The 18,901-nt window shown below is 45.6% G+C and overlaps 1 protein-coding gene across 4 annotated transcripts in view; it reads left to right on the forward strand.

Annotated features, from left to right (window-relative positions):
• The window catches only part of CLPTM1L (CLPTM1 like), a 2,174,700-nt gene that overhangs the window by 253,063 nt on the left and 1,902,736 nt on the right, over window positions 1–18,901 (forward strand). For 2 of the 4 annotated variants that reach the window (XM_086965312.1, XM_086965310.1), the window contains exons 2-3: window positions 14,702–14,802; window positions 16,750–16,890. In XM_086965312.1, the coding sequence (XP_086821438.1) occupies window positions 14,702–14,802; window positions 16,750–16,890 (242 nt within the window). The remainder of the gene's footprint in view (window positions 1–14,701; window positions 14,803–16,749; window positions 16,891–18,901) is intronic. The other 2 variants (XM_086965311.1, XM_086965313.1) reach the window with 1 other exon arrangement.

Here is an 18,901-nt window from a genome sequence, read left to right on the forward strand (position 1 = left end):
AATGTACTCTGCACCCTTGCACTCTACCCCACGCTGCTTTATGCCACTGCACTCTACCCTACTCCACTCTATTCTGAAACAATCTACTTTGCACCACTCCACCCCACAGTAATCTACGCTTCACCACTCGACTCTACACCACTCTTCTGTGCCACGCTAAGCCACTGCACTCTACTCTAACCATTACATTGTATGCCAATGTACTGTACACCACTATACTCAAAACCAATGCACTCTGTACCACTGCACTCTCCGCCAATCTACTCTGCACCACTGCACTCTACGCCATTGTACTCTGCGTCACTGCACGTTACGCCACTCTATTGTGCTTTGCGCCAGTGTACTCTATGCCACTGCTCTCTGTAGCATGCCACTGAACTTTACACCACTCTACAAGTCTGCTCTGCAACACTAAACTCAGCAACTGAACTCTACACCATTCCAATCTACGCCACTGCACTCAACTCTGCACCACTCTACGCCACTACTCTACTCTGCCCTATTCCACTCTACTCTGCCCCATTCCACTCTGTACCACTCCACAACACAGACCTCTCTGCCAATGAACTCACACCAGTGCACTCTGCCACTGCACTTTAGAACATACTACTCTGCACCATACGTCAATGTATTGCACACCACCACACTGTAAGCAGCTACACTCTGCATCGTTCCACTCTATGCCACTACACTCTACGCCAATCCACTCTAAGCCACTTTAGTCTTCTCTGCCACTGCACTCTCCGACTCTACTCTATACAACTGTACTCTACACCACTCTTTTACACTCTGCCATTCCACTCTACGCCACTTCACTCTACTGTGTGCCACTCCAGTCTACCCCACTCTATTCTATGTTGCTGCACTCTACGCCAGGGCACTCTACACTATTTTACCTAAAACCACTGCACTCTATGCCAATCTACTCTGCACCACTGCACTGTATGGCACTATACTCTACAAATCTCTGCGTGACTGCGCTCTGCTCTACTCTACGTCACAGAATTCTACGCCACTCTTCTACTCTGCACCACTGCTCTCTATGCCACTTTACTCTACACCAATGCACTTTTACCACTGTACTCTGCACCACTGCACTCCACAATTGCTCTACTCTGCACCACTGAACTCTCTGCCATATAACTCTGCACCACTCTACACCGTCTGGAAATAACTCTTGCACCCTCAAAGAAGCCACTGCACTTTTCTCCATTTTACTCAAAACCACTGCACTCTGCCAGTTTACTCTGCATCGCTGCCCTGTACGTCCCTATACAACTCGATAGGTAACTGCCCTCTGCGCCACTCTAAACCATTGTACTCTAAGTTACAGAACTCTACACCACTCTTCTACTTTGCACCACTGCTCTCTACACCACTTTTCTCTGCACCTCTCTATGCCACTGCACTCTACACCAATGCACTTTATGCCATCTATTTTACACCACTGCACTCTATAACACTCTACTCTGCAACACTGACCTCGCCACCACTGAACTCTGCACCACTCTACACCGCGCTGTCAGGGACTAACGTTTGCACCCTCACCGGAAGAACCAAGAGGCTCAGGACCAGACACAATGTATTTGTAGGCACCACTGCTTGTGGCCAGACAAGGAAGGTGTAGCATTTTTTCTCATTCCTAGGTTTATCAGTCGTGCTAAATTTTGGGATGCACCAAAATCAATTGGTGAAAGGGTCGGAACACCCAACCCTCCACCTGTGGAACACCTCCCTGGGGCAGAGTAACACAAGGCAGCGCCATGAGCTTGTGTTTCTCCAGATTTACCAAACCATGCAGTGCCACGTAAGATGGCCTTGAGTTGCTTGGAAAATATAATTATAGATTTTGCATCGCACTTGCACTACCTTGCGTGGAGCAATGGCAATGCAAAACTTTGATAAATATGCTGTCCTCTGTACTTAAAGAAATAGAAGTATAATCCACTTCTCTCTCTAATAGCCTAAAAAACTTAATAAAACAGATATGTTAAAATATGAACAGTAATAAATGTCAAGAACTACTTAAATAAAATCAAATTAAATGCATTAATAAATACATTTCAAAAATATTATTAAATGCACTTAATTTATTAATGAATAATTTTATGAAATGCAGGGTTAACATAATCAAGTACAGAAATTACACGATAATCAATTAAGTATTGAAATAACATGACAATAATTAAAAAATATATTGTAATTGAAATAACTTCCCACCCTATTCCCCTACAAACCAAACAACAAACTACTAAATGATAAATCACCAATCATACTCTAAAATTAGAAGCAAATACCTACAATTTAAACTTCAATAAATGAAACTACAATTAAACAACCACATAACAACCAATATTTAATTTACATGGAATTAATATTAAAAAAACAATTATTTTGGATATAATTAACTTCCCACCCTTTTCTCCTACAAATGAACAAGCTGCTAATAGATTACACATTGCTAATTCAATAAAAAAAGAAAGTTACACAATTACATAAAATATACAAATGATAGTAATTTTACTAATACTTAAACTGCAAAATAATATATATATGTTTATTAGAACCAATATTTGACAAGTATATTAAAGTAAACTATATGAAAATACAGTGGTATTCCTAATAACGATGTTATATACACAGACAAACTTCTTCCCTTCAATATTATGTTTCACAATATTCTTGTAGTGATATTTTTAGTGCAATATTTGCCAAACATATTTTGATATCTAGATTTGTCATTCACCATAGTAAATATGTGCCATTTTCACTGTAACTTTTCCAATGAAAAATATAGTTGCGCAACTGTCAGTGATTTTCTCCTCTCCAGCACAAAGAGAGCACAATCCCATTCCAAAAATATTGTTTAATACTCTATGTACAAAATGTCGATTCCTGAAATGTATTTTTCAGCTTAGTGAAGATCTATAACGGGCATATTTTATGTTTTTCTTTTCCTACAAAAATAGCTAATTGCCTTTCTCTATCCCTGAACAGAGGGTACACTAACCCCCCTTGGAAGCTTAGTTGTATTCCCAACATACACAACTTAAAACATTTGGGCTACTCAAAAATGTTTGTTAACATTGAGAAAGACTTCTGTAATTAAGGGACCACATTTTGAGTTGTTTGTTAATTTGAAAGGTATAGCTGTATGTCAGACAAAGTGAAATGATCTACTCTTACACAACGAGCATACCAGCTCAGTTTAGGAGCTCAATTTGTACGACTCATCAATGCTGTCGAAGTCTCTTGTACTTAAAAAGGCAATTCTGGGAATGTGCTTTTTTCCACTGAGAAGGCAAGGTTTAATTCCTGCATTACACTTCAAATAGAAAATGTGGCTCCCAAATTGACTTTTCAACTTTATTAAAGTCTCCCATGTTTTACTGTGGCACATTTTGTGGATGTTTCTTTTCCCGTTAAGAGGCTGTTGTACCACACCACTGCCAATAGGTTTCTTTCTACTCTTGCACAAAGTGACGACTAGCCTCAATCCAGCTGTTCCAGTTACAGAATTTATGCTCTCAAACAAAGAAAATGTTTTACCATTGTTAAACAAGGTTTATGTTTGAACATACAATAATTTATGGAGTGTGAGCTAAGGTAGCTCAAAGGAGCACCAACCACAGGTAGAAGAAACACTCTGAGAGAAGGAAGAACTTTAAGAGGAGAGGCCCATTATATTCTTGAATTCTAGTGACAAATCAAAATAACAAAGATGTGCTAATCCTTAAATCTATTTCTCCAATGTAATAAACCAACAGGGTCAGAAAGCACGAGAGTGGGGAGTTTGTTACAACCAAAAATACAGTATTGTCTTCCGTATGGAAACTACATCATAAGGTGGTGGCTAGAAAAGAGAATGAGAAATCAGATATTTAGATTTCTAGGGAAATGTGGACCATATTTTAAATCAGTTATTGCTGTTTTAGAAGTGTGATTATTAGATCAGTAGGATAATTCCACTCTAGCCCCTGCAGGTGCTTGAACCACTATTATCGCATTACATGGCATCACATCATCTAATGTTAAAGTGCACATTCACACCTGTGGGGTAACTTAGCCCTGAATAACAATTTTGTTTTTGTCACCCAAGTAAATGGTACTCATTTTATCAACTGTGGAAGGATGAAAGGCTAAGTGGAAGCAGTAGGGTTCATGCATGTGAATGGGAGATCAAACACAGATTCCTGAAGTAGATACATTAGTTTACTAAGCCACCAGACTAATTCTATCTGTTTGGGTAATCAAAGTAGCTATAATCACACACATCACTGTGGAGACTTTAATATGACTATAATCACAGACTATCACTGTGGGGATTTGTACATCACTGTATTCACACACTATCTCAGTGGGACTTGAACAAGCCTATAATCAAACACTATCTCTCTGTTGGGCCATGGGCATCACTATAATCAATCAAACATTACTTTGTGGGGAATTGAACTTATGACTATATCCACACACCATTTTTACGGGCACTATGATCACACACCAACTCTAAAAGGACCTGGCCATCTCTTTAATTATACACTATCTCTGTAGGGACCTGGACATCCATATAATCACACAACCTCACCGTGGGGCCCTGGGCCTCAATGTACCCAATCACACACTATCTTTATGATGTATTGAACATGACGATCATCATTCAGATCTCTGTGGGGACCTAGGCAAGTCTATAATTACACACTATCTCTGTGTGGACCTGGGCAGCAATTCACATTAACTTTGTGAGGACTTGAACATGAATCTAATTACACACTATGTCTATGGGTTTTTTTTTTGTAAAAGTTGTTTTTATTGTTATTTCGTAAACATAAAACCACAGGAAGCGACAATCCCGCTCAACTTCGCTCGCAGGGGGTACGGTATCGGGTATACAGACATCAGTGAATTCGGCTAGCTAGTAAATCCGGCCCAAGGCTCACAAGCTACATATCAAGCATATATGCACAGTCCAAGTCCGACGCAGGGGCCCAAGGCCTCCAGAGGGCTCCAGTTCTGGGCGGAGTACCGCCAGTGCGCCGAATAGATGGTATGGCAGTCACAGTCTGCATCCCCCACCTTCCCGTTATTCTACCTTGCGGTTGTCGCCATAACCCTTCCCAACACCCTTTGCCCACCCCCCACCCGTTCCCACCCCGCCCCCCAGTGGTGGTAACACACATTCACGCATAGAATCAGTCAATCAGACCAACTCAGGTCTGGAATAGATGAAGGCCTCTCAAGGAAGGTGGACAAACCACAGAAGGCAAGCCGCTGGATAGGAAGCGGACCAGGGGACCCCATCGGAAGGAAAAGTTTTTGAAATCACCCCGAAAGATGTCTGCCATCCGTTCCATACTTAGCAGCCTCCATAGCCTCGCGTGCCATAGAGCGAGCGCCGGGGCCTCCTTTTTCTTCCAGGCTGCCGCTAATGTCAGCTTGGCCGCCCCCGTACATAGCCAGAGAATCTTTTTATCTGCTCGTGTCTGGTGTTCAAGGTCAGGGTCTCGAAGGCCTAGAAGAACATGGTCCAGCGTGTCCTTGATAGGGTAGCCCAAGATTTGATCGGGCAATCCCACCATATGTGACGAAAATCGCCCAGCAGCCCACAGCCCCTCCAGCACCTATCCAAAGAGTTCGGAAAAATCCTCTTTAATTTAGATGGGTACATATACCAATCCATTGTGGTTTTAAGATGGGCCTCCCTAAGATCTAGCGAGTGGTTGTGTTTCGCAATGTCATGCCATAGATGAGACCACTCTTCGTCTGATATGAAGCGGCCGAGGAGGTCCTCCCAGAGGCCCATATACCGTGGCCTAGGAGAAATAGTGGTAGAGAGTAGGAGGTCGTACAAGAAGGAGATGGTTCCTCGCATGGTGGAAGTTTTTTCAAGAAATGCCTCAAAGGCCGTGGGCGGCCTCGTGGCAGCATCTCTAACCGAGGGTGATAGCGCCCAGTGAAGCAGCTGAGTGTGGTGGAATTGCTCCAGTGGCGAGACCGAGTAGTCCCGCATACAATTGGCGAACGTGAGTGGTGCATCCCCATGGAATAGGTGCGTAAGGGCGTAACAGCCCCCGGCTCTCCAGGCGTCAAAAGAACCCTCTCGTTCCACAGGAGGGAAAGCGGGATTGAAATGAATCAGTGTATATGGGGACGAAAGGACGTCCACCGGTCATCATGGGAGATTGAGTCCCACACCTTCAGGGTGGTGCTCGTGGGGTTGCTAATGTACGTATTTTTGGGTCTATCCACTTTGGGCTTCCACGGCAAGTCCCAAATCATCCTCCCCGCTACCGAGCGGTCCATATGCAGCCAGTGCTTCTCGGACATGGGTTGCGACCACTCCACGAGGACCCGAAGCTGTGCCGCTTTGTAATACAAGTGCATATCCGGGAGGCCCACTCCCCCCCTCCTCTGCGGGCGTCGAAGGGTGACGAAAGAGAAGCGGGCTCGACCACTCTGCCAGATGAAGCGAAGCATCATGGATCTGAGGCGGCCAAAGAAGTCGTTTTCGGGGAGTATGGGCAAGGCCTGGAAAAGGTACAGCAGTTTGGGTAAGAGGGACATTTTGATCGCGTGGACCCGTCCCAGCCACGAGATAAAGATGGGTTTCCAGCGGGCTAAGTCACCTTGAATCTTCGTCAGGAGTGGGGGGAAGTTAGCGGCAAACAGCTTCCCAATGGTGGGGGTCAGATGGACCCCCAAGTACACTACGGAGGTGAGGGACCACGGGAGTGGCGACAACGGTCGCAGGCGTTCGATCTCAGCTGAGGGGAGCGTAAGGTTGAGAATATAGGATTTATTTAAGTTGACCTTAAATCCTGCCACCTTCTCAAAATGCCCTAGGGCCTCCTGGATCCGCCAGGGATAGCAGAACATCATCTGCGAAAGGGAGATTTTGTGTTGTTCCCCCGTGAATGGTAATCCCCGGCTATCTGTGTTCTCCCATACCGCCACCGCCAAAGGTTCGATACTTAAGGCAAAGAGCAGGGGTGAAAGGGGACAGCCCTGCCGCGTGCCGCGGGAGTGTGGAAAGTAGGCAGAACAATGACCGTTGACCGTGACTCTCGAGCGAGGGCTGCTGTAGTTTGCCCTGAGCATCATGAGAAACTTAGTCGAGAAACCAAAGGCCTCCAATGTCCGGAACATGAAGTTCCAATCCACACGGTCGAAGGCCTTCTCGTCATCGAGGCCCACTAGGACCGCTGGGATCCTAAAGCGGGTGACCTTCTCAATGAGGTGGACCACTCTCCTGGTATTGTCAAGCATCTGACGGCCCTTGATAAAGCCGGATTGGTCCGTGTGAATTAGGCCGGCATTAAATCCTGCAATCTACGTGCCAGAATGGATGAGTACAGCTTGGCATCCACATTGAGTTGTGCTATAGGCCTATAAGAGGAGTACTCTGCAGGGTCCTTCCCCGGTTTCGGGATGACCGAAATGGCCGCCTCCGCCATGGAACCTGAAGTCGATCCCGTCTCACCCATGGTGTTAAATAACCGCGCCAAAAATCCACTAATTTCAGAGGTGAAGGTCTGGTAGAACAGCGCGGTGAATCCGTCCGGGCCCGGCGCTTTATGCGGTTTCAGCGCCTTTATAGCCTCTCTAACCTCTTCCTCCGTAATGGGGGCCGCCAGCAGATCGGTCCACTCCGCGGAAACCTGGGGGAGCAGGTGCTCCTGCAGGTATTCCTCCTGAGCGTCCGCGGGTAGAGTCTCCCCCGAGTAGAGGGCGGCATAGTAGTCCCCAAAAAGGTTCGCCTTATCCCCGTCTTGGTGTATTAGGGCGCCCGTCGGGTCCCGGACACCTCCTATGTATTCCTTCTCCCTCTTGTCCCTGAGTTGTCGGGCCAGATGTTTCCCAACTTTATTGCCCTGGGAGTAGGAGAGGCGCCTTAGCTTCAGCATGGTTAACTCCGCCCGGTTATTATAATGAGCTCTAAGTTTACTCCGAATGGCCGTCAGGGGGCGAAGTGTTACCCTAGAGGGATTCTGTTTGTGCGCCTGTTCAAGCGACGTCAATTCCCGTTCTAGGTCCTCTCGGTTCGTCGTAGTTTATTAAGCGCGGAGTTAAGTGCAATGCACTTACCCCGTATGGTAGCCTTGAAGGCGTCCCACACAGTGAAGATGGAGGAGTCTCCTACCAGATTAAGGTCAAAGAAGTCGCGAACGCTCTTCCGCAATTCCTTACAGTATGTATCGTCCCGAGTTAAGGACGGTGGGAAGTACCACTTGCGGTGGATCGACGTCCCAGGGGACCATGTCAGACACAGCACCAGAAGACTGTGGTCCGAAACCGATAGAGGAAATATGCTGGCCTCTCGGAGATCGCCTCGTAGGGATTGGCTCACAAAGATATGATCTAATCAAGAGTAAGAGTGGTGGACATGGGAAAAAAAGGTGTAGTCCCTAGTCTGAGGGTGAAGGGCACGCCACCCGTCCAAAAGGCCCAGGTCCCCCAACAAGTCCTGGGTATCAGCGGCAAATAGGCCGGCATCGGACCGTAGGTGATAGGAACAGTCCAGTTCCCTGTCCCAGACCAAATTAAAGTCCCCCAGAACCACGAGCTCACCCTCCACAAAGTCCCCCACCTCTCGCAGGAACCCGTTTTGACCCACATTTGGGGCGTGGAGGACAAGGAACGTGCACGCCTTGCCTAGGAGCACTCCCTTGACCATCAGCCATCGTCCCTCCTTGTCATTTCGGACCCCCACAGGTTGAAAATGGAGGGTGGAGCGGAACATCAAGGCCACCCCTTTATGTTTCGAAGCGGCAGAGGATCAGTAAATTAGGGGAAATTGCTTGTGCTTCAGCCTAGTTTCGTCTTTGCGGGTAAGGTGTGTCTCCTGGAGGCCCACCACATCTAAGTGATGGTCTACTATGTACTTCCAGACCCTCTGGCGCTTCTCTGGGGAATTCAGGCCCTTCACGTTCCACGTGCCTATGATCAGGGGCATTACAGATCAGTCATCCCCCCTCGCCCTTTCAGATGATGCGCAGCAAGCCACACTTGACGAACAAGCCGCATGTCCCCCCAAGTCAAACCATAACAATTATTGTCAAGTACCAAAGAGGCGACCGCAGGGACCAGCCAACACTCCAGATCTCGACTCTCCCTCCCCGTCCCGCCCCTCAGTCCTCCCTCGCCAGCCCCATGCAACCAGATGAGCTCTTCACCACCCCCATCTCCACTCTCCTCCCCAACATACCCTGGAATAGCCTCCGCTATCAGTGTGATGGTCACTCTGTTGGGGACCATAATACAACCAAGAGTCCATTGCTCAGGTAGCCACAACCACACCTCAGACTCCAAGTTGAGTTGCACGCAGTCACACCAAACCCGGTTACCACCACTTCCTCCCCCACCCCCCTTCGTCCCCTTCCCCTCCCCCCTACCTTCAAGAACCAAACAACCCCAACTAGAAATAGAAAAAGTAACAAAGGACCCATGAAGCTTGTCATAGTAGTTATTTCCGAACCACATGGGTCAAGTCCATAGTCAACATTTCTCCATGACCCCTTACCGTGGAATTCTCCAAGAGAGAACATAATGACCCACAGTACCTGAAAGGCCCCCCCCCCCCGGCGCCAAATCGGTGCCCCTCTCGGGATCAGGCCGCCGAAGAGCTGTGCAATGAGGGAGTCACTGTTGCCGACGCCACCGCGGCGACCGCCGCTCCACGCTCCTGTAGGCCTGTTGTAGGATCCAATCTTGCCGCCGCCGTCGGTCCCCCCACTCTTTGCCAGGATGGAGAGCGCCGCCGCGACCGGGGGCTCCCATCTCTCGAGGAGGGAGCAGCGTCGTCCAGGCCAAGGAGGTCTTTTGCAGCCTGTAGGGACCTGATCTGGACCAGCCTGTTCTGCCATCTGAAGATGAGTCTGAATGGGTGGCCCCAGGAGAGGACGGCTGTCACCGGCCGGAAGTCACGCCGCTTCTGGAGCGTAGAGGCCGCTAAATCCTGGTACAGCTGGGGTCGATGGCCCCGGAATTGCAGAGTGGCGATCCCCCTAGCCTTCCGCAATATCCTCTCCTTGAGCTGAAAGTCGTGGATGCACACCAGGATGTCCGGGGCCAGAGCCCCAGTCCCTCTCGGTAGGCCCACTCTGTGGACCCTGTCCATGCGGATTTCTCGCAGATCTTCCTCATCTAGTATCTGTAGGAAAAGGGCCTCCACGTAGCCCCGTAGGTCTCCGGCCTCTCCCTCGCATGGAACTGCCCGAATGCGGATGTTATTCCGCCGGGAACGGTTCTCCAAATCCTCAGCGTGAGTTTGGAGATCTAGGTTTTGTTCCGTGAGCCTGAGGACATCTTGCTGCAGCTGATGCACATCACCAGTTAGTCCCAGGTCATGCTCTTCGAGCGTCGCTACCCTCTCACCTATGCCGTCCACGTCCCTCCGTACCTCGCGCAGGTCCGAGGCCAGCTGGGTGCGTAGCTCCGAAATATCCTCTTTTATCGCCGCGAAAAGTTCCATTATAAAGGCCTTGGTGGCCGGAGCATCGCCGTCCTTCTGCTTCGGGGAGCTACTGGGACCCGGTGGGGTAGATGACGAGGTCCCCCCTGGCTGGCCATCTTTGCCCGGCTTGTCCTTCTCCTTACGGAGCCTGCCCGCCATTACTCCGCCTCCGGTAGGCCACCCCAGACCAGGTGCGCTCCGCAGCTCACAACGTGCCCCTTTCAGGAGGGGGCGCTCAGGGCAAGAAGACCACAGACCTTAGCGTCGGGGAGTTCGAGTCCCAGGGAGGTCGCAGTCGTAGGTAGCGGAAGGGGGGCCCGAGAGGACCCTGTCCCACCCTTCGCTCATCAGTCAGGGAACCAGCCGGGTTCCACCAAGCCTCATGCTCACCTCAGATCTGCATCAAGGGCGTAGGCCTCCAGTCGAGCCGCAGTCAGCCTATCCACGTGGCATAGCACCGGCCGGGATGTTGTTGGGGTTCCCTGGTCACACCTGTCTTGGCTTCTCCTTGTAGAAGTCTTTTATTTGCCCCTCCAGGGCCGGGGTTAGCTGAGTGGTGCCGCCCCCCTATTGAGCAGGCACTCCTCCGCTAGGCCGAGTCCAAGTAGTCCCAAGGCTGGTTCTCCCGGGCAAGGGGCCCCTTCGCCACACTCCCTGGTTTGCAATAGACCTCACCACGCGGGATCAGGCAGCAGATGTAGCCGAGGCTGGGAGCCCCGTGGGGTTTCGATGTCCACCCTCACGCCGGGAACCCTTGGCGCGGACCCCTGCAGAAGCTGGTCAGGGAGGCGGGTGCTAATCCAGGTCGGGCCTACCTGGGCCCAGAAGGCCCGACCTCGCGTGGCTGGGGCGGCCGTGTCGCGGCAACCAAGTCCGGGCGCTCTCCCGCTGCTCAGTTCCTCCCCGGCGCCGGCGTGACGCCTCCTCCCCTCTCAGATCTTCACTTCGCTGCACTCGGCGACAGGGCGAGCGCCGTCAGGGCAGGTCCCGGGCTCCCCCGAACACGAAATGCGGTCAATCACCGCACCGGGGAACTCCGCCCGCAGGCTCGGCAGGACTCAGGCCGGCTTTACATAGGCCGCTCGGCAGTCCGCTCCCGTAGGCCCCGTAACCAGCGTCTCAGCGGGCAGCGCGGGGCCACCGGGTACATCGGGCAGACTCCAGGGCTTGGTTACCGCAGGGCCCAGGTCATCAAACCCCCCGAGGGGCAGCTAATACAAGGCTGTAGATCGCGTGGCGCCGGAGGGACCTGAAAGAGCGTCCCACTCCGTCGCCATCTTGGCCACTGTCTATGGGGTTTTGAGAGTGACTATAATTGAGTGCTGTATCTGTGGGTTTCTGGGCATTACTATAATGACATACTATTTCTGAATCAACATCAGCATGACTATCGTTGTACACTATCTCTACGTGGATTTGAACAACAATATCATAGTACTCTCTATGTGGGGACTTGAATATGATAATAATCACACACTACGGTCGTGGGGACCTGGGCATCCCTATAATTACACACTATATCTGTAGGGACCTGATCATTACTATAACCACACACTATCTCTATGGGGATGGGGACTGGAACATGACTATAATCGCACACTATCTCTGTGGGGATCTGGGCATCCCTATAATCACACACTATTTCTGTTGGGACCAAGACATCCCTATAATCACACACTTTCTCTGTGAGGACCTGGGCATCCCTATAATCACACACTATCTCTGTGGGGACCTGAGCATCCCTATAATCACACACTGTCTCTGTGGGGACTCAGGCATCAATATAATCAATCAAACACTAGCTTTTTGGGGAATTGAACATGACTATAACCACAAACTTTCTCTGTGGGATCTGGGCATTACTGCAATAGCACTATGTCTTCATAAACTGCAGCATAACTATGATCGTACACTAAAACCAAACACAATATCTGTGGGGACCTGGGCATCAACATAATTAGGCACTGTCTCTGTGTGGGGGGGGGGGCTCAAAAATTACTATCATCACACACGATATCTGTCAACTCTAGACCATTATTATAGTCTAATGCTGTATCTTTGGGGACTGTTAATGCACAGCCATATGAGGATTATGCCAGTTGATGAAAACGAACTAGGTGGTCAGATGGCAACTTGGTTTTGCCATCTGACCCCATATTGCAGGATCTTGGGCCTCTAAATTAATGTAACTATGAGTTTATTTCATAGTCTTTAAAGTTTGTGAGCACTCAGTAATAGGTTAGAAATCTGTGAATTCCTTTCCATGCACTCGATTTGCTTTAATTTTCTGCTGAGAAATGCATTATCATCTAAATCCATTTTCTATGTGCACGTAGGACACAATAAGCTATTCATATTTGACTAAACTATCATGTAATGTAGGTACAGTACTGAAAAAAAAATATATATCCATTTGATTGTGAATGTATTTAATCACAAATGAGAATTATTGAGTAAGTCCCCACAAGGATGGTAACACATGTCCAAGTCCCCACATGATTAAATAACAGATTTGGAGAATTGAAGCAGGATCCTGTATTATGATTTTTTTCTCAACATTTTTCTGTTATTCATATATTTTTAAAACATTGGGAAGGGTTAGTCCCCACAAGGCAGGTGTTCACACATAGTCCCCACAAGGATGGTAACACGTGAATGAATGTGTGTGTGTCTCTCTCTCTCTCTCTCTCCCCCTCCCTCTCCCTCTCTCTCTCTCCCTCTCTCTCGCCCTCTCCCTCTCTCTCTCTCTCTCTCTCTCTCTCTCTCTCCCTCTCCCCCCCCCCCCCCCCCCCCCGAGTGGCCAAATTGGGGGAAGGGTAATTAGGGAGGGAGACTTGGAACAAGACAGCAGGCAAACTGAAATCCTTCTACGATATTGATGGTAATGACTTGTGCTCTAATTTGTATTCATACCCTTGTCCTTACCTGCAAATAAAATATTAGCCTTGAATACTCTCAATGTAGCTATTAATCCACTGTAGCTTTCACTTTTGAGGGTTAAAGTCTGTAAACTGTCTTTTATTAAATAAAAAGGTTTGTTAACTTAAATAAATGTCTTTGGAGATTATATCTCTCGTCATCAACTTGCAAAAATACTTATTCGCTGGGTTTTTGTAAACAGATAATTCTTTGTTAAACCTTCAAAGACTGTGAAAATTATCATTTTCGGAATGTGCTTAATACATTGTATCTCTCGAAATGTCGTTAAGTTTAATTAAGCACTGTTGAACTAAAACCTTCACAAACTGTGAAAAAGATCAACTTCAGAATGTGCTTAAATCATTGTTTCTCTCTAAATGTCATTACCCTTAAGCACCGTTGCACTATTGCTGGGAAAACATCTGGAAAACAAGCTACTTAATTACTTTCACAATCTTCCATGAACCAAAACTTGCTGCTCATTATTTAGAAGTGAGCCATGTATTTTCCTTAAATAAGCAAGTGCTGGAAAATACATTGAAGGCAAATCTCCTACCTGATTCGTGTAGCTTAGATAAATCAAACCTGCAGTGTTTAGAGAGACCACACTTAACTCTTCACTCCAGGAAGTCAGCACAAGGAAAGAACCAGCACGTAGGTAAAAGCTGCTGTCCCAAATCAATGCACCAGCCTCTGGGAAGTTCCTCAATAACAAGCACATTTTCCACAACCGAAGTCTTCTTTATAGGCTAAGACCACACCCAACAGGGTGGGGATTCTTCAGGACTCTGCTGGAACTTTCCAGAATACTCCTCTGGAACTTTCCAGAATATACACATAAAAACGAAGAGATTAAAAAGACAAAAAGAATACACTATGCTACAAAACTAATTGCTTGTGCATGATGGACTTAAGCTGTTGCATACCAGGAAACAATTTGCAAAGCATAATTTATTTGAAGAAATAGTCATACAATCTTAACATATCAGTTATGAGTAATGCTTGCAAAGGAATCCATGCACATAGTATAAAGCACGGAGGTGATGAACCATGACCTAGCCAAAAAGATACACACAATGCTGTACAAAATATGTAATAAATAATTCAGTTGCCCACTGTTAGTTATTTCTAGCACTTTTTTTTCCCACTCCCCATCATCTGACTTCACCTGGATCTTGCTTATAAAATCACCAAAAACTGTAAAAGTTAAAGACATTAGAAAGAACTGCTTGAAGTATCTCAAATTGATGACCTCTTATGCTTTATAAGCTTCAGTCAGCTGCGGTAAAATGCAAATATTTGATTTTCTCAATTTTTTCTGCTTTATTTCAGCTCAGCGTGTATACCACCACAAGGTCAACTATCAGTGCAGAGAACAGCATAGATCTTGTTTTAAATGTCAACAACTTTGATGTTGATTCCAAATTTGAAAGGTACATTTCTGTTAATATTTAATATTGTGTGTGTGTGTGTGTGTGTGTATATCTGTCTATATATCTATATTATCGGGGATCTCCAAACTTTTTTGTAGTGAGAGCTACTTCTTATCATTAAAAAGCATTGTGAGCTACTGAATACTGAGCAACTTGCATATTGTCAACAGATGCCCCCACACCCAGCTTAACTGCCTTTAAGCCTATTGTCCATAGAGCTGTATACTATATTTTGAACGAAATACTTTCACTAGGGCTGCCATGTGTGTCACTGAGAGTGTGGTCTGTGGGGATGCATGAACATGTTTGTGTACGGGTAACAGATCCTGTGTCGTATCTACTTGTGGCACAGGGCATACCTTTTGCTATATGTGGCACCATTACAAGTATAACACACATGGTAAAATATTCAGAATATGTAAACAATTTCTGCACTTAAAATTTCTCCCATTTAAAATATTGGTTGTATTTTTCACTTATAAATATGACACTGTCGAGAAAGTGTCACATTTACGATCAGCAGGCCTGTTGCTCTCAGTGGCCAGTAGACACTGTGCCGTATTTATAACTGATAATCATTTTTTTTTCAAATGAGAGAAATTTAAAGAGAAGAAAACTTTTTCTATGAAACATTAACTATCAATGTCTTTCTCCATTTTCAATTTAAGCCAATTACCCCTTAATGTTTTATGAAGCATGCTTCTTCTCTTAAAAATGACTCCCATTTAAACAAATGTATTTTTCTGTTATAAATATGGCACCTTATCTACAGGACACTGGGAGCAAGATGCTTGGTGTTTGTAAGTGTGACACTTGGAAATAGGTTAAAAGTGAAATGATGAGTTTTATGGCCTACATATAAACAAAGTTAACTCTTCAGATTAATTTTCCCCACACAGTGCCATATTTCCAAGTGAAAAAGACAACCATTATTTTAAGTGGGAGACATTTGAAGTGCAGAAAAATGTTCCATATTTTGAACATTTTTGCACAACATTTTTCTGCACTTTAAATTTCTCCCATTGTTTTATACATGTAATGGGGCCACATATGGGGAAAGGTATGTCCTGTGCCACAAGTACTTATGACAGTGTCTCAGTTACCCGTACACATATAGCCCATTCACACACACACATGTTCAAACATCCCCACAGACCACGCTCTCAGTTACATACATTGCAGCCCTGTCATAGTGCCCCTAGTGAAAGTATTTTGTTCAAACGATAGTATCTGGCTATATGGACATTATGCTTAAAGTTAGTTAAGATGGACATGGGGTCGTCCGGTGACAATATGCGAGTTGCTTAGCCTTCAGTAGCTCACAATGATTTTTACTGATCGTAAGTAGCTATCACTACAGAAAAGTTTGGTGATCCCTACTCTATGCTGTATATGACAATAGTATTATCACTGATCCCATCAATAATGTCATTTGAGATGTCAAAGGTATGATCAATTTTGTCATTTTATATGTTATAAGTGGTGTACATTTTTTTTATAGAAACCTATTTTATTGATTTATATGCAAAGCACCATTGTGCAATAAAACATAGCACCCATTGAACGTCCCTTCATTGCAACACATTTCTAGGTTCTTGCCTACCCTCTATACTGCATACCTCAGTTAGTTCATCAGTCCATAGTACTCCCACCATTTACCCCAAAATGAGTGATGTAATATTTGAGGTCATATGTTGCGCATGGCAGTGGCACAAGTTATAGTTAGCTCACTAAACTCTAACTGGTGGACTTCAGTGTTTTTAAACATTACTTTTCATATTATTTCAACATCTAACTATAAAGTCGCTTTAACCTTTGTGGTTTTCTATGAATTTTTAAAAATCTTTTTTTATTGCAAGGGAAGATATTATTGGCATACTTAACAATAATGTCACTTTAACTTTTGGTATTTTGTCTGTGAATTTCAGTTTGTTTTTTCCTATTCAGCCTACTCCCTTTCAGTGCAGAGCCTCTGATCAGGCTCTGCCCCCAACACTCTTCTATGCACAATCTTTGGCAGTGCGCAGTGGGGGGTTTCGGTGCAGGACCTGGCTCCTGCACATCATTCTCTGGATTCTCACCCCTCAGGTACCAAACCACCTGTTTCACCCAAGGTGTTGCCACAGGGCCTGACATGTCCATGTACAGTTTACATGTCTTAATGTTCTTTTTTTTTTAATCCATGTACTCTCGTTATTACAATTGTAAAGCGCTGTGATGCCTCGGGGTGAAGCCAGTGCTATATAAAACCTCTTAAATAAATACATGTGTGGTGGGGGGCTTGGCTGCTTTGCCCTGCCTGGCTGCCCAGTGGTTGCATTCCTGCTGCATGATTGTGGTGACACCCACGCAGCAGGAATGTGTCTAGCGCCTACTTAGCACACAAGAGAGTAAAGCAGGCCTGTGTGATCATGCTTGGAGTATTGCACAATGTATGGTAGTGTGGGAAGAGTTAGCATTTAAATGTGGCCTCTCACTGATCAGTGTGATTGGCATTTGAAGCCATTTTTTCATGTCTGTATAAACATCTGCCACTATTACTTATAGATTGCAAATGAAAAATGTCTTTATATTCCTTGTAATATCAATTCCTAAATATGTAAAGCAGTCATCGCGCACGTAGTCCAGCGTCCAAAACCCCATTTGCCCTTATCATTTTTTGTAAATCACTGATAAGAGCTCAGGTCTCACTCAGAGGGTGTTTTTCTGCATGCCAAAGTATTTCATCTGCATGGCCCTCTATTTTCTTGCCCATGCAGAACATTTGAATTGCAGTCTTTGAAGTGACCCAACATGCAAGAGGTTTTAATGTGAACAGGAGTGTAGACAGGACAAGTTCTGGTGCCTTTATCTTGCCTGAAAAATCTGGAAAGTAGCCCTTACATTCTCACTGCATCAGTGGGATTTAAATATAGTAGGTATATCTATGCTTGTAGATTTGAACCAAACCCAAATCATGATTCTAAGACCAAAATCGGTTACAGGCAGTTAAATGGAATTTCATGCCTTTATGGCGTCAAGAGATGTGATTGGCAGTAGTTCCCCAATGCTCTTGATTTGTCCAGCCAATTTTATGGTAGTTATGCTGCTTGGTTGGTCCGAATGAATCAGCCTTGTGATAAATGTTGCGCATTTTGTTTGCTACTACCTTTGCCAGTACCTTCACCTCTACATCGAGGGAATCCTCTCTTATAATGGTTTAAAATTGTGGCATGTTGGAGGCGTCTCGGCAGTTCTCATGCTGTTGACGCCTCTATAAACATTTTAAATAAATGGGTGTTCTATATGGGAGTCCAGTAGCTTAAAGAATTCAGCAGAAAAAAACATTGTTTTCTGGGACTTCACCACTCTGCATATCCTGAAATGTCTATCCCCTTCTCTACCATTATGTCCCAGTCTAGTTCCCTGATGTTTTCTTCTGTAAGTCTCAGGAGGGGTAGATATGTCTGGAAAGTGCGGATTTCAGAGTCCCCTTAGGTCTCTCTTGTGTGGTACAAATCCAAATAATACTCTGCAAAGGCTAGTGGTATTAGTTTTTTAAAAACTTTATTTACCCTTTTCACATATATGTACAGTAACAAAATGTGTGTTACATGGCATAATATATAGATAATAATAATAATAAGGAGAGCGTGCATTACCAAATACATCTTAACATATGTTGCAGTTCAGGAACATCAAACAGCCAGAGGGCGGTATCTATATAGACATGGGTGAGGCATCAAAAAGTTCTTCGTTGACACTGTGACACATGTGTGGTCGGGGACAATACAAAGATTGCATTGGTGACATTGAGAAAAATATAAAGACAACAGAGGAAATAACATCAATAAAAGAGCACATATGCATATTATTTATAACTAGGCTGTGGGATTTTATGTTTAAACCTATAATAACTGATAAAACCCAGCTGAAAGGAAAATAGCCCTCACCGGTGAAAACATATAAACACTGAAAAAACACCTGGACAACCACAAACTAAATGCCATTCAAAGAAAGGAAAAAGAGTGTAAGTAATTTTGTTCTTACTGAAGGGGTCAATACAATGTAACTTTGTTATACAAGTAGCAGTAAGAAAGGCTGGCTAACATTATTCTGC

This window comes from Lissotriton vulgaris, chromosome 4_1, assembly GCF_964263255.1.
Source record: "Lissotriton vulgaris chromosome 4_1, aLisVul1.2, whole genome shotgun sequence".
Classification (NCBI taxonomy): Eukaryota; Metazoa; Chordata; class Amphibia; order Caudata; family Salamandridae; genus Lissotriton; species Lissotriton vulgaris.